The sequence below is a fragment of the Fukomys damarensis genome, unplaced genomic scaffold (assembly GCF_012274545.1).
Source record: "Fukomys damarensis isolate Sample0158 unplaced genomic scaffold, DMR_v1.0_HiC HiC_scaffold_21, whole genome shotgun sequence".
Classification (NCBI taxonomy): domain Eukaryota; kingdom Metazoa; phylum Chordata; class Mammalia; order Rodentia; family Bathyergidae; genus Fukomys; species Fukomys damarensis.
In genome coordinates this window covers 15945362-15956200 of record NW_022900933.1, presented here as the reverse complement: position 1 = coordinate 15956200, position 10839 = coordinate 15945362, and the positions used below count along the sequence as shown (strand labels likewise).

Below are 10839 nucleotides of genomic sequence, written 5' to 3'. Positions count from 1 at the left end.
GGGCTCCAGAATCAGGGTTGCTGGAGTCTCGATTCGGCCTCTGAAGAAGACAAATGGCTCGGACTAGCCGGAGTAGTCGAATAGGAGGGACCAGACGCACTACTCCCTTTGGCTGGGTGTTGGGACACTCTCCAAGTTGCTTTTTGAGGCTTCTTTGTGCAAACACAGCAGTGCTACAAGTGAAAGGAAGAAATCTGCTAAGATAATGGCTAAATCGGCAAGTCACGTGTTGAATGTGGAGGCAGAGGTCCAAAGACCACTGAACCTGCAGGACTGATGGAAATTCTTTCAGGTGCCACGTTGGTGATTTCTATAATTTTATTCTGCCCCCTGTAAGCATGACTGAATAGTTTCACCAAGCAATTGTTGTATAAACAGAATAAGACACTGGCTTACAAAAATATATTATTTGCCAACTTTCTGTTTACTAGTAACGCTCTCCATTCCCTGCAATAGTTCTGCCTTTAACTATTTGGGAAATTAGGAAGCAAATCTTTGACAGAAAAGGAATGCCTGTTTCTTTGGATTTTAGTGAAAAGTAGATTGTATAACTGGAGAACTGACCTCAAGCTAATGTAAGTGCCTCTTTTTGTTAAATCCTGATGTTATAGCTTGTGTCTAGATGTCCTCCCAAAGCTTCATGGTCATAGGTGGGGCTTTTTCAGAGGTGGCTGAATCTATAGTGTGTAACTGATTCATGGTGCAATGCTAGGATTAAGAGTGTTAGGATTAAGGGAAAGTGATTACTGAATCAGTCCAAGCCACTATAATTTTGGTATCCTGGATGCGATATAGGGGAACAGAAAGAGACTTGTCCCTTGCTTACTTTCTAACTTCTGCTTACCATGAACTGTTTCTCCTCTGTGATGCCCCTCTGCCATGCCACCCTGCCTTAGAGCCAGGCAATTACAGACTGTGAGCTAAATAAACATTTCCCCCCTTTAATTTTGAGTGTTGGGTGCCGCGGCCTGCCAGTGTACAGTCCGAAGCCAGGGAAAGCAGTGGGGGATAAAGAAAAGTTGAAGAATAACAAGAAAGAAAGATACATACCAGGATTAAGCTTTATAGCTGGAACCAGGTGGGACCATAGCCTGATGAGCTAATGGTGGCCTGGTGTCCAGTGTGCTCTTTATTTATAGTGTAGGATTTTGGGAGACTCTGGCAGGAGGATCACAAATTTGAAGCCAGCCTGGACAACTTAGTGAGACTCTGTATCAAAGCAAAAAGGGCTAGGAGTGTAGCTCAGTGGTAGAATGCTTGCCTAATATGTGTGAGGCCCTAGATCCCACTCCACGGTATTGCCACAAAAAACAAAAATGCAGTTACTACAGTGGTGCAACCTGATTTTTGCCTAGCCACTAGACCACAAGTCAGTAATAGATTTAGACTACACAGCACTGCTCCTGCAGTGGTCTTTTACATCTTGAATATGGTCCTCAGTTAGATCATCTTGATATAGGAGAAATGTAATTCCCAATCTGCTAGTTGTTAGATGTGAAGAGTTCATGTTCTCTGAAATTGAAGAATGAATTCCAAGAAACAGTGGAGGGTTAAGAGTAGGCAAGATTTATTGAGAAATAGCTCCTGAGAGAGAAGAGGGGTCCCAAAAGTGGTTGCCACCAACGCCTTTTGCCAGCGGTAGTTTATACACCAAAGTTACACTGTGGGTACAATGTCAAACTATAACCAACTGTTCTTGAGTGCCTAGTGGTAAAGTGCACATGGGTTTGGCCCCCAGGAGAAAGAGATGAGACAGAGGAGAGAGAGAGAGAGGAAAAAGAAAGGAAAGAAAGAAAGAAAAGAAAAGGAGGGAGGAAAGGGAAGGAAGTAAACTTCAGAGTAGGTCAATAAGATCCTTCTTAAAGATGTCAGAAAGATTCACAGCAATGCTTCATGGAATATTTGATCTGAGAGAAGGTCCTCTAAAGACTTTAAGAGTGTGCCTAGCTGATCTTAAATATTAAACAATAGAGAAAAATCCCAGAGTTTGAACAGGCTGTGTTGTCGTTGTTGCTAATTTAGTCAATTTGGGGTGGAACCAAGAGGTACAGAGAACAACTCATACAGAGTAGACTAAGCATTAATACAGAAATTGGTCACAGCTGTTGGGTGGATAGCAGACTTGATAAGGACCAGTGATGGTTGTGTGCCTCCCATTTTCCATGTTTCTGAACAGCAATCTCAACAGGAATTATAACTTGTTTCATAGGAGTTCAGATGTACAAGGAGCTGTACCCATTGGACTCTTCCAAGGAGCCTCATCTGTACCTGAACGAGATGTAGATGAAGAGCTCTTGGGCCTGGTGGAGCCTTGGCATGGTGCTGTGATGAATGGCAATCTGGAGATCTTAGATGAGGGATGAGTGTGTTTTCCATGTGGGAGGTATGTGTGGCCAGAAGGTGGATTGTATTTTCCAAAGAGGGCTACAGTATTTCCCAGTTCACATGCTCTTCAAGAACACTTGTTCTTTCCTTTCAAGAAGTGGGTTCTCTACTGTCCTGGAACTTTAGTGACCACTGTGACTGCCTTGACCGATACAGTATGGCAAGAGTGGTACCGTGTAGTTCCTAGGACTAGATCCAAGGAAGGCCAGGCAATTGTGCCTTGCTGTCTTGGAACACTCGCTCTTGGGACGCAGCCCACATAGCCAGTGAAAAGGCCCATGAGGAGAGAAATTGAGAACCCCCCAGTAAACCTTTCTGAGTTCCAGTTAAAGCCAACATAAGCACCCTTGCCACAAAAGTAGACCCTCCAGCCATCAAACTGCCCCAGCCAAAGCCATCAGAACAGAGGTGATCCATTCCTACTGAGTCCTATCCAACTTGCAGAGTTCTGGGGAAAATAAATGGATATTATTTCCACCGTGCTTTGGGGTGTTTTGTTACACATCAATAGACAATGGAAGCAAAACAGAAGTCACCTAAAACGAGAACACTAATTATCAACACTTTAAACAGGACTTGGTAGGGACAGTTCTTTGCTCAGAGTATTTGAAGCTTTTGCTGGGAAGATGCAAATGTCTGTGGCTAGACTCCTCTGGAGGTTTCTCACTCTCATCTGACACCTGGACTGGGCCATGGTCTCGCCTCCCATAGGAGTGTCACAAGATGGCCTACAGTAGACCTAACCCATGTTTTGGGATTCCTGGCAGCACCAGGGCCTTATAGTAATGAATATGCACACTTAAGTGGCTCAGGAAGGCAAAAGGTAAAAGCAAGTAAGTCTTCCCAGCAAACCCTGCAGAAACTTCATGGGCTTTTATGACCTAGCTTCAAGCCCCACAACATCACTTCTGCTCTGCTGATTGTCTAAGTGAATGTGAAAGGAGGGGACATAGATCTCCTAACACTTGTTGGGAATGTGAAAAAAATATAGCTATGTTACAAAGCTACTTTAAAAAAAAAAATGACTGCTGGGTGTGGTGGCGCACGCCTGTAATCCCAGCACTTGGGAGGCTGAGGCAGGAGGATTGCTGTGAGTTCGAGACCAGCCTGGGCTACATAGTGAGACCCAGGTCAGTCTCAACTACATAGTGCGACCCTGTCTCAAAAACAAACAAACAAACAAAAATGACTACTATTAGTTTTACTCTAATTCATTAAATGTGGTTTTCTTTATAATTATCCTGTCAGGTTTATGGTGTTCTTGAGTATTTGGCTTAACAATTTGGCAGCTTCTTGGTTTACTGTGTTGCTTTATGTCTCATTTTAAACCGAGCATTAAGGAAATGCAGTATTGTAACTGTCACTTTGCCAATGCTTCTATCTAGAGGCCTGTTACCATTTCCATCTTCAGTGAAATTGTTGTTCCCAAGAAAGGCAGGATTACAATTTTTTTCTTAACAGATTGAGTTGGTGTAATGTGTTCTTAGTTATCAAAAATACTCTTGTAGCTCTGGGATTTTGAGCTGATGAATATTCGTGATATGTAGAAAAGCATGACACACACTGTACAAACTGAGTCACAAAATGGCACACATTATATATGTACACGCAGGACCTAGAACACATCCAGCTAAGCTGTTTATCACTGCGAATGACTTTGTTCTTTGCTTCTTATGTTTTTGTTTCCTGTAATACGTATATTAACTTTTAAAAAAATAAAAATTATTTTTAAAACTAAAAAAAAAAAAAACAATTTGGCAGCTTGGAAAACTGAAAATTTGCAAAAAGCTATTTGAAATCAAGGGGGTATTCTGTCTCCTCGGGTGGGCTTTGAAGACATTCAAGTAGCTGTTAAGGGTCGCCTGGGCTACCTTCCTAAACTGTAACCCAAGGCCTTCATAAGATCACATCAGTGCAAATAAAAAAGTCCTCAAACTCTTTTCTACAAATATTAGAAAGCTTTAGCTATCTCAGTGGATAATGTTGTCTGTAAGGGACCAACTTGAAACTGCACTGAGCAGGCTTTAGATATTATTGATTTGGCTTATGATTTTGGCTATTGATTAAAATTAGGAGTCACTCCAAGGCCTGAGTGTGAACTGCTAATTGACCCTTCAGCTGGTATATGGAAATAGATTTCCTTATGCCAACGGCCACAATTGAGGTCTCAATTGTGATGTCTCCAATAGCAAGGATAAGGTTGTGGTGTTTCTAATAGCAAGGAGACACTTCAGCTGAGGGATTATGACTCTACAACTATTCTTCAAAATCAAATGTTAGCTCCAACAGCAACATATATTTGTGTCTGTTGATAAAGATGAGAAACTGTATTATGAAGAAGTACATATATCTAGAGATTATAGGGCTGGAGATTTAGCTCAGTGGTTCTGCCACCTGCCTTGCAAGCGCAAGATCCCCAGTTTGATCCCCAGTACCAAAAAAAAAAAAAAAAAAAAAAAAAGTAAAGTGGTATACACCTGTAATTCTAGTGCTTTGAGGCTAGTTACATTCATCACTGGGAACTTGTACCTTTACATGATGTATCTTGCTTCTCATTTTTTCCCCATTCCACTACTCTATCTTCAACACCACCACCCCTATTTACGAAGACTTTATTTCCATTTTTTCCTTTTCTCATATTTATTCCCTTCCCTTCTTTCCTTTCCCCTACCCCTCCCACTTCCTGTACCCCTTTAGACCTTTTCTTCCTATTTCACATTATCAGTTACACAGTTTTATCTTTATTTATTTATTTATTTAGGTACTGGGGATCAAACTCAGATCCTTGTGCTTGCAAGGTAGATGACAGAAACACTGAGCCAAATCCCTGGCCCCAGTTTAATCTGTATTTACACTTTTAGTTTCTCACACCAGAGAAACTATTCAGTATCTACATGTATGTCCTATTTATTTCACTTAAGAGTATGGCATCAATGTGCATCCATTTAGCTATAAATGTCTCTAATTTCTCATTCTTTATGGCTGAACAGTACTCCATTTTTTTTTTTTTAAACCCACATCTTCTTTATCCAGTCTCCAGGTGGTGGGTAATTGGGCTGTTTCCAAGCTTTAGCTATTACAAACTGTACTGCTATAAACATGGATGTGCATACACTGCTGTGGTATGATTCTTTTAATTCTTTTGGGAAGATACCTAGCAGGGGAATAGCTGGGGCAAATGGAACCTCTAATCCTAGTTGTTTAAGGAATCTCCATATTGATTTCCACAGTGATTACACTAGTGTGCACTTCCACCAACAATGGAGAAGGGTTCCTTTCTCTCCACAACCCCACCAGCATTTGTTATTGGTTAATTTCTTGATAGCACCCATTCTTTCTGGGGTGAGCCCAACGCTGCATTCTTTTTTTTGGGGGGGGGTTTATTTTTTTTGTTTGTTTTTTTTGAGACAGTGTCTCACTATGTAGTTGAGACTGACCTGGAACTCACTATGCAGCCCAGGCTGGTCTCAAACTCACAGCGATCTTCCTGCTTTAGCCTCCCGAGTGCTGGGATAACAGGCGTGCGCCACCATGCTCGGCCAACACCGCATTCCTAATGGTGATCACTAACTCTGGAAGGTTACTGTGGTCTCAGGATGTAGGCATGTGGAAAAGAGCTTTTGCTTGTACATGTCCTTTTACTTGCCTCGCAGAGTGGTTGAGAGGATTAATGAGTAGCATAACACAGAGGTTCTAGTACTGTTTTCTTCCCCAACTGCTCTTTTCCTACCTAAATTAAAACTTCTTTCATCCCTGTGTGTTGCTGTGGCCTAGGATTTGTCTCAGGTAAAAGGTGCTCTTTTCCACCATTTATTGTTTTGTAAAACCAATATTCTCATTAAAGTGACACTTGTGCAACACATTTGCGGGGAGGTACTTGTGAACTCTGGACCTTGCACTCATGAGGCAAGTGGCAGCAACCCTGAGCTAAATCCTGGCCCTGCAACATAATTTTTTATTTCTATATATATACCAGTTAAAGCACAACATCTGAAAAATACATAGAAAAATCATTCTAAAGGTCCCTTCGGGGAAGGTGCATAATAGTGGTGACATTAGCCCACAATTGAAGGAGACACTAGCTTTGTCTGAAAAAGCTCAATTTTGTTTTGTTTTGTTTTTGTTTTTCTCACTGTGTAGTTCAGACTGCTCTGGAACTCACAGCGATCCCCCTGCCTCAGCCTCCTGAGTGCTGATATTACAAGCATGTGCCACCATGCCTAGCTCAATTTTCAATTTAACAAAAATGTTTATACTTATGGCTTCCTTTTCATTCCTGACATCATTGTTTTATTGTTTAGACGCTATTTCTAATAATAATAATATTTCAAGATAAATGAACAAATCTTTAAAAAACTGTAATCATGTTATTATGTTCATAGGTTACTATGAAATGAACTGATGTTCTTAGAATATTTTTGAGACTTATCCACCAAGCATTCAGATGCTTTATTTTTTCAGGAGCATACCTCTTAACTGTTGCCACCCAAATGTTTGTGGAAGAAAGCCTGAAGTTGCTCCCACACATCCACCTGGGCCATGGCATGAGCCCTGGGCTCCCCTCCAAAGACGACAGGAGCGCCCACCAAGCTATGCAGAGCAGCCTTGCACAAGGGGAAATAAGGGACCTCGATATAGTGCCCAGCTTCTGGGTAACAGATGATCTGGGGCTTTTTCTTCCCATGGGCCTGTAAGCGCTTGGAGGCCTCATTAGCATAGAACTCACTCTTCCAGTTGTGGTCATCCAGACCTACAAGGAACAGGAAGGTGGTGTCAGACCTTTCCACAGGAATGAAGCTCTTCTGGTCAGGTCCTTCCAAAGGGCTGTTCAGGGCATCCACAATGTCCATGATGCCATCTTTGGTCATCTTGATTCGATCCCTCACAGCAGTCACAGGAGGCACAGATTCACCCTTATAGTACATGGTTCCCCCGACAGCAGCTATGGACCCGTTGATGATGACGGCAGCTGTGATGCCCTTCAGAAAAGAGGCTATGGCAAGGCACAGTTCACCCCCTTTGGAAGTTCCAAGCAGCCCAATTCCTGGACCCTTTACCTGAGACAAGAATGGAAAAAGAGCAAGGATAATAAGTCCATAAAGAGGCTATACAGTAAGTACTGCCCACCTCGCAATTCAGGTGGACATGAGCCCAGATCTTGGCTTCATCTGTTCTCTAGTTTACAGCCAAGAGAAGTATACTGATTCTTTCCTTCCCTTCCCCAATTTCTCCATTACCATTCTTCATGATATCACAACCCAAGGAAGACTTATGATGTGGAGTTCCTTACTTTTCATACCTCCTGTAGTCTTCTTCTCTTTCTTACCTGAGCCAGCCACTCTCCCTGTTCTAACCTAAACCAGTCATCACCCATGAGTACATCATCTCCAAAATCTCAGCGTCAAGCAACCCACCCTCATCCCAACCTTTCATCCTCAGGTTTAATATTTCTAAGAGTTTTGCCTCTCTGAGACCTTCACTACCACTACTTAATTCTCTATCAGTATCTTTGGTGTTCATACTTCTTACCTCCTGCAGCTTGGATTTTGTTTCATCAGTATGATCACTCTCTGAAAACCATGGAAACCACTCAGCTCCTTTCATACCTCTCTTTCTTTGGCCTTACTGGCCGGGAAAAGGGTAGCTAGCCCAGTTTAAATTGTCCTACTCATTTCCTCCAGTCTGCACTGCTGCAAATGGACACTGCCATGGGAAAATAATCATTGGTGCTGACTGAGCTCACTTTCATTCCCCATCTGGATGGAAGAACCAGAGGTTTTAGAAAATAATTACTGGGCCAGGGATTTAGCTCAGTGGTACCACCACCTGCCTTATAAGCGCAGGGTCCTGAGTTTGATCCCCAGTGCAAAAAGAAAAAAGAAAATAGTCACTGTCTTCCTTGTCTTCCATTTCCTAGTGCTACCTAGGCATTCCAAATTCAAGGACAGGTGTCATCACCTTTGAGAGGAACAGGAGGGATGTCAGAGCTCAAGTTCACAGGGAGGTAGGTAGTTATGGCAGTGAAAAAATAAGGGGTTCCTCTGGAGAGCTGTAATTTTTCCACTGAAATATGGAGATCATAAAGAGGAATATGGAGATAAGACTAGAGGAAGAAGGACCTAGAAGGTATGAGGTGGTCTTTTGAAGGAGGGAACAGCAAAATGCCAGTGGCGTGTGGCAGGATTGATGGGTAAGTGGATGGTCAAAATCAAATCCCCAATTTAACTTTTCTGTCGACATCTACACTGGTTCCATTGTATCTTATCACAGTTTCTAAGGGCTCCAGTGCTTCCATCCATATCAAGCTGTGTCTGAAGTATGAAATAAATGATTATCTCTTTAACCTCTGAAATGCTATGTAGAGAAACCTCAAGACAACAACAAAACAAAAGGAACCTGAAGACATTGCTGGTGCCCAGGTGCTGCTAGTTAACCCAGTGCTTTTGAAGAGCTCAAGGGAGAGAAGGTTGTAGGACACAAAGACTTATAGGGCATCTTCTTTTCATTTACTTCTTTGTCAATCCTAGGTTCTGTACTGTGTTTGGGATCACTGTGAAACGCTGTGTCATACTGGAATTCAGAATTCCAGAATAACAACTAACAACATCTTTACTCACAGGAAACATATTAGTAATATAGAACACATAGAAATACCTAGGAGAACTAAGAGGCAGTGGGTGAGGGGACAGTGAAAGGCAGCCATCAATGGGCTAACTTCTGTGAAACCAAGAACGTGCATGAGGAGATGTGATGGGCAGCCCGTAAAACTTAGACAAGGTCCAACCTCGGGGTGACTGAGCAGGTAGTTCACTGCTTCTTCAAAGTACTCCAGGCGGGTGGCCTCCAGGCCTTTGGGGAGGTCGTCATAATCATAATAAGCCAAAGCCATCACAGCAAAGCCCTTTCCAGCCAGAAGACTAGCTCGATACTCCAGAAGACCTCCTCCAACTCCAAAAAGGTCCACAATCCCAGGGCAAGGTCGAGGTTCTTAGATACAAAAGAAAACACAAAACTAAATCATTCCCAAAACTCTCTGCGGTGGCATCGAAAGCCACTTGCCTGCTTGAGAATGACCGACTTATCTACTGACAAACCAAAATGCTGAAAGACCTCTGGTCTTCAAACAACCAGAGAGGCCTAGGCTGAGTCCACATTCCCCTCTCCACCCAGAGCCTCAAAGCCCACAGATTTTCACAAGGAGCATGTATTACTTTTGACATAAAAAATACTTTATGGGCCAGAGACAGCTCAGTGGTAGCGCACTTGGGGAACACATGTGATCCCCTGGGTTTGAGCCCTAGCATCACACACACACACACACACACACACTCTCTCTCTCTCTCTCTCTCTCTCTCTCTCTCTCTCACACACACACAAAACAGTTTAGAAATGAACAAAAATACTGCTCTCCCTCCTGTCCCTACAACTGGCAATGCCAACTGCCAGTGAGGATGCACAGCTCCTAGAACCAGCATACAATACTGGTAATAAGTAACATGGCACAGACTGTAGAAAACAGTTGACAGGACCCAGGTGTAGTGATGAGGACCTGTACTTGCAGCTACTTGGGAGGCTGAGGCAGGACTGATTACAGGAAAATTGTTTCACAGTAGATGAACATTTTTTTTGGACTCTCTCTAGCTGCATGGGTAAGTTTCTTTTTTTCCAGAGGTATTTGTCAGTAATAGTAATGTTAGCCTTCCACATTTTTGCCACTCTTACGGTACTCTGAAGTTTTATTTTGCATTTCCTTCATTACTAATTAGGCTGGGAAGCCTTTCGTTTTTCTGTTTCTTTCTTTTCTTTGGGGGAGGTGGGCGGTGCTGGGGATTGAACCTAGCACCCTGCATGTGGCAGGCAAGCTACATCCCTCAATTTTTATATTTTATTTTGAGACAGGATCTCACTAAGTTGCCCAAGTTGGACTCGAACTTGTGGTCCTCCTGCCCTAGCCTCAGATCGCCTGGAAATAGCCCTTTTGTGAAGATAAGAATGCCCAATAATCTCAGATTTCCACTTGCAAGCAGATAAATTCCTCCTATGGGAACTCTCAACTCATAAACCTTACCATACCGTGGGCATGAACAGAATAGCCGCAAAACTGAGAAACTTGAAACAACACTGAAAAACTGAAACTACCTATATAGAGTTTTTAAAAATGTTATCATTACATTATGTTGTTTTTTTCCCTTTCCCTGAAAGGTCTTTTAACTGAGTAGAGGACTCAAAGGACCTGTCAGTCTGGGAGCAGCAGGGCCACCTCCCTGAGCTGCCTTCCATCCCATTCCTAAGTCCAGGACCCTGACCTGGGGGACGTAGGGGGCTAATTCCTCCTTCTTGTAAAAAGCAAGGACACTTAGGACACTTAGGTGGGCTCTCACCTGGCGGCAGGAAGAGCGTGGCCCGCACCCGGCCCTCCCGCACGGGCACGCGCCGCACCCCGGGGGCCAGGAA

General features: G+C 43.0%; 2 protein-coding genes across 2 annotated transcripts in view; one reads left to right on the top strand and one right to left on the bottom strand.

Annotated features, from left to right (window-relative positions):
* The window catches only part of Heatr4 (HEAT repeat containing 4), a 78552-nt gene that overhangs the window by 21668 nt on the left and 46045 nt on the right, over positions 1-10839 (top strand). The gene's annotated exons all lie outside the window — the stretch shown is intronic.
* Positions 6690-10839, bottom strand: part of LOC104877229 (acyl-coenzyme A thioesterase 1-like) — a 4648-nt gene continuing 498 nt past the window's right edge. Inside the window, exons 2-4 of the mRNA XM_033766727.1 lie at positions 10767-10837; positions 9170-9372; positions 6690-7442 (exon numbers count right to left, since the gene is read on the bottom strand). Coding sequence (XP_033622618.1) covers positions 6858-7442; positions 9170-9372; positions 10767-10837 — 859 coding nt within the window. The 3' untranslated portion in view covers positions 6690-6857. The remainder of the gene's footprint in view (positions 7443-9169; positions 9373-10766; positions 10838-10839) is intronic.